General features: G+C 33.8%; 1 protein-coding gene across 1 annotated transcript; it reads left to right on the forward strand.

Annotated features, from left to right (window-relative positions):
* Positions 1-2,523: 2,523 nt before the first annotated feature.
* Positions 2,524-4,304, forward strand: LOC116253147 (uncharacterized). The gene is made up of 6 exons (XM_031627924.1): positions 2,524-2,602; positions 2,660-2,715; positions 2,857-3,421; positions 3,516-3,605; positions 3,866-4,042; positions 4,144-4,304. Exons 1-6 carry the CDS (start codon positions 2,524-2,526, stop codon positions 4,302-4,304), a joined length of 1,128 nt encoding a protein of 375 aa, XP_031483784.1.
* Positions 4,305-5,038: the final 734 nt, after the last annotated feature.

Here is a 5,038-nt window from a genome sequence, read left to right on the forward strand (position 1 = left end):
ACCCTGGTATCCAAGTAATTTCGGGATTGATTGATGATAACTATCCATAGTAACATAAAAAATTATGATTGAAGTGGTCAGATGATGTGAGCAACATTTAAATGCATTCAGTTTTATATAACAAAAGAAGATGTTTGATCAGTACTGCATTTAACTTTGCTCACAAACTTCTAAAAGCACTACAAGAACTCGGGTGTTCAATAGCACAAAAATTACATTAGAAAAAATGTCAAAAGCATCACCAAAAGTAACATTGACACGACATGTGGTGCAAAAGCAATTGCATGGAAGAGGCATAAAAAATAATATGAAAAAACATCACAGAAGGTTATATTTGGGTTATTGACAGTTACCTTGTAAGTGTTGCGTAGGATGCATTAGTGTACTCGCGTACCTTCTCTGATGCTTTGTGGATCAATGTTGTGAGAAGCGTACGCTTCTCACAAAAAAATTGCGAGTCAAGGCGTTTTTAGTGAAAAACGCCTTGACTCGGTTTACATGAGGCGCACGTGTCCTGAAGCGTGCGCCTCATGTGTGTGAAGCGTATGCCTCACACATGGGCACGCTTGTACTTAGACTCGTGCGCCTCAAGGACAAACTCATTTAGTGGCTTTTAATGTACTAAAAAATTAAAATTTAACCAAACAATTAGTCTCACACATAAGTTACAAAAGTTAGTCTCGTTAATGGCTTTTAATGTAACCCTAATTAAACTCTCTTAAACCCTAACTGCCCTTTTCTTAATATCAATCCCAAATCACCCGTCCCCATACCACCCGTCCCCACACTTTTCTCCTTCGCTCTTTCTTCTTCACGGCTGAGAAGGTGAAACTGAAAGGGCACGTCTGCTTCAAGGCACTCTCCAATGACAGGCCTGGCTGCAAGGCACTCTCCAACTTGCATGTGAGTTTAAACTTTAAATGTCTGCTTTTTCCTGTTAGCATATAATACAACATTTCATTTCTTCCATATGCCTATAGTTTGTAACTTTGTATATTATATGTAGCTGAAAACACTTTTGATCTAAAAAACAAGGTGAGGCGTTGGGCATTGAACTTGTATGGTATACGATGAACTTTTGATTTAAAAAACGAGGCTGAAAACACTTTTGTTGGTGATATTGTCTGTGTATGGTATACATTGAACTTGTTGTAAGGAAAGGCGTTGGGCATGTCTATACATTGAACATTGTTTGATTTTCTTTTAATGTTTTTCCCTTTGAGTTGAGAGTGTTAAATCAATTAAAGAATGAAGATGTGTAATATTTCCTAAACCTGTGGCACCGTGACATTGAACCTCGAGATTGAACTCTCATAGGCATGGGCATGCATTCTTATGCAATATCTTGTCATACGCATGGGTAATGGCAGGTTATGGGTATGATCCCAGAAGGGATTGGAACAAGTTAGACAACCTGAACACAATTCTTTCTCCCTTATTATGGTTTGACATTCTTCGTTACTATGAATTCTCATGGTCAAGACTCAACTCAGTCTTAAAAATTAAAATAATATGTTGGTTAAGCATGACCGTTTTGATGAGATTTATATGGGAGTCATCTGTGAGAAAGAGCAAAGTAACGTATAGGCATCATGTATGATTTTCATTTTTCCGTAATCCACCATTACATTATGTATTGTTATTATGTGGGTATACTTAGCAATTTGAGCTTTTGCATACAATCTAATTGAACTCATTGGATGCTTATTTTTAGTACATTGTTTAGGTTTGAGAAACAATGTCTCGACGGGATCCAGCATGGGAACATTGTGTTGAAGAAGATCCTAATGATAAAAAAAAAGGGGAAACCTGATCTGCAATTATTGTAAGAAAACTTATAGAGGTGGAGTTTGCAGAATGAAACAACACTTGACTGGAACTAAAAAAGATGCTAAAGCATGTGACAAAGCACCACAAAGTGTTGTACAATTTTTCAATAATTATTTGCAGGTACAAAAAAGTGAAATACAAAGGAAAAAAAATAATATTGAATTGCGTAGGAATGAATGTCTGGATGAAGGAATAATCAGTGATGGCCTTACATCTCCCAATGTTCATAAATGTGGAATTTCACGGGGTCCAATGGATCAATTTACAACTTCAAATATGCGACAACCAACAATCAACAATGCCTTCAAGAAAGAGGAAAGGAAGCAAGTATATTCTGCCATAGGTCAGTTCTTTTTTGCGAATGCTTTATCATTTAACTTATGTAACAGTTCATATTTTGAGAGAATGATTGAAGCTGTGGGAAATTATGGTCGAGGATTGAAACCACCAACCTACAATGATATGTGAACTTCGATCCTAAAAGAAGAAGTTGATAAAGTGCAAATCAAATTGGAGGACTACAAGAAGACGTGGTTGAACACTGGTTGTACCATAATGGCAGATGGCTGGACTGATGGTAAAAGTAGAAATTTGATTAACTTTCTTGTAAATAATCTTTCGGGTACAGTTTTTTTAAAGTCTTATGATATTAGTGGTGTCAAAAAGACTGCTGATAATTTGGTCAAATTATTCATGGAGATAATTAAAGAAGTTGGAGAGAAAAACGTAGTGCAAGTAGTTACTGATAATGCTGCTAACTACAAAGCTGCAGGTATGAAGTTGAAAGAAATTGATGGCTTTAAGCATATTTTTTGGACACCTTGTGCAGCTCATTGCCTAGATTTAATTCTTGAAGACATTGCTAAGATACGTTTGCATAAGGAGGTGCTTGAAAAGGCAAAAGTTATAAGTACATTTATATATGGACATACTTGGGTGTTAAATTTGATGAGAAAATATACAAATGGTAAAGAACTTCTACGGCCTGCTATTACACGTTTTGCTACTTCCTATCTTACTTTATAGAGTATTCGTACAAACAAAATAGCATTGAAGAACATGTTTTTATCTCCAGAATTTCAAGGCAGTGATTATTATATTAAAAATCCCAAAGGCAAGGAGGTAATGCGGATTGTTACTCAAGATGAGAGGTTTTGGAAGGTAATATCATATATTATTAAAGTTACATTACCTTTAGTGAAGGTGTTGAGAGTTGTTGATTCAGATGAAAAACCAATTATGGGATTTTTGTACAATCATATGAGAAGGGCAAAAGAAGAAATAGCATACAATGTAGACAATGATCAGAAAAGATATACAAAAATTTGGCAAATAATTGATCATAGGTGGGATAATCAAATGCATCACCATTTACATGCTGCAGGGTATTATTTAAACCCACATTTTCATTATGATGATGATGTCCTCACCGATAGAAGAATAAAGGCTGGACTAATGGAATGCTTAGACATTGTGGTGCCTACTGTAGAAGAAAGATGTGATATTTTAGTTCAACTTGATTCATATGAAAATGAAGTTGGTGAGTTTGGCAGATTGTTAGCAATTGGAACAAGAGAGAAGGAACATCCTGGTACTTTTTTTTTAATTGTTTTGATTTATATTGTGAACTTATGAGTGGATCAAATGAAGTTATCTAAACTACTCTTTTTGTTTATTTTTGTAAGCTGATTGGTGGAATACATTTGGCGACGATACAAAAGAATTGAAGAATTTTGCTATGAGAATTCTCAATCTTACATGCAGTGCATTAGGATGTGAGCGTAACTGGAGCTCATTCTCTTTGGTAAATAAATGAAATCAAATCATTTATTGTGCTATCATTCAAATGTTTTGTAATTGTCGAAATGATTAACTTATGCAATTACATGGTAGGTACATACAAAAAGAAGAAATCGCCTTGACCAAGAGAAATTTAATTCTTTGGTTTTTGTCATGTATAATATGAAGTTGAATGAAAGAGAAATGAGAAAGAAAAGTACTCAAGATCCATTATGTGTTGATACTATTGATTCAGATGATGAATGGGTTATTGAACAAGAAGATTCTGTTTTACCACTTCCATTAGATGATTCTTGGTTGCATTCATTGTTTGAGATCGATGACATTAATATCATTCCTTTTGAAGATCTGTCAAGGTCTATGAAAAAGCGTAAAGGTGCTTCTTCTTCTCAAAAGAAAAATGTTGGCAAAGGTATTGCTATATGTTTGTAATTTTTGAAATAAAAATAAGAACATTGTCTTTTTTCTTTACTAACTTTTATATTTTGTTGTGTGTTATTATTTTTATATCAGGTAAAACAATAATAGATGATATAGAACATGAGAGCTTTGATGATGAAGCAACTGAAGAAGAAGATGAACCTATTCAATATATGGACGATTCAAATGATGATGAACTGTCGTCCATTAAAGAAGACGACAATGATGAAGATACAATTGACCAATTCATTTGAACTTTGTTAAATATCACTTGATAATTACACAAATTAGTTACTTTTTTAATGTTTATACATATACATATGTTATTGTTCAGCAATACTTGTTATTTACTTATGCTCTTAGTTGATATTATCATCTGAATCTTAGTTGTTATGACATTATATTTATTTGGATTTACAAATTATTGTGGTTTGCATATGTTGTGTATTGTTCTTTATTGATATGCTTAGTATTGTAGTCACTTTTTTTCAGTTTTGTTATTATTTTTATAAATATTATATAGTTCACAAATTTGTCCATGAAGCTTACGCTTCAATTAACGCCTCGCCTCGCCTCGTTTTACTGCCTTTTACAACATTGTTGTGGATGACATTGAAGTTGCTCAAGTGAAGGCACTTTGGCCTCAACAGAATTTTAGTGAATGGTTTATCTTACGTCATTAAATATTATCAATGAAATTGATACCATTGCTAATTTAATGGCAAAGAATGCACACTGCAGTAAAGGAGCATCTTCACTAGCATGAAAGGGCATTCATAATAATGCAGAGAAGTGTCAATGAAAATTATGAGTTATTGATAATTACCATTAATTGACCTGTCAGACACCTCCATGAACATATACACTTCTATTTACATCCAATGTACACAAGTGAAGTTCATTTGTAGTGACATAAAATTCATGTTAGAGAAGAGGTTGTTGGTCCTCGGAGGACTTGTATAAATACTTATATAGGTTACATCATGAG

This window comes from Nymphaea colorata, chromosome 4 (assembly GCF_008831285.2).
Source record: "Nymphaea colorata isolate Beijing-Zhang1983 chromosome 4, ASM883128v2, whole genome shotgun sequence".
Lineage (NCBI taxonomy): Eukaryota > Viridiplantae > Streptophyta > Magnoliopsida > Nymphaeales > Nymphaeaceae > Nymphaea > Nymphaea colorata.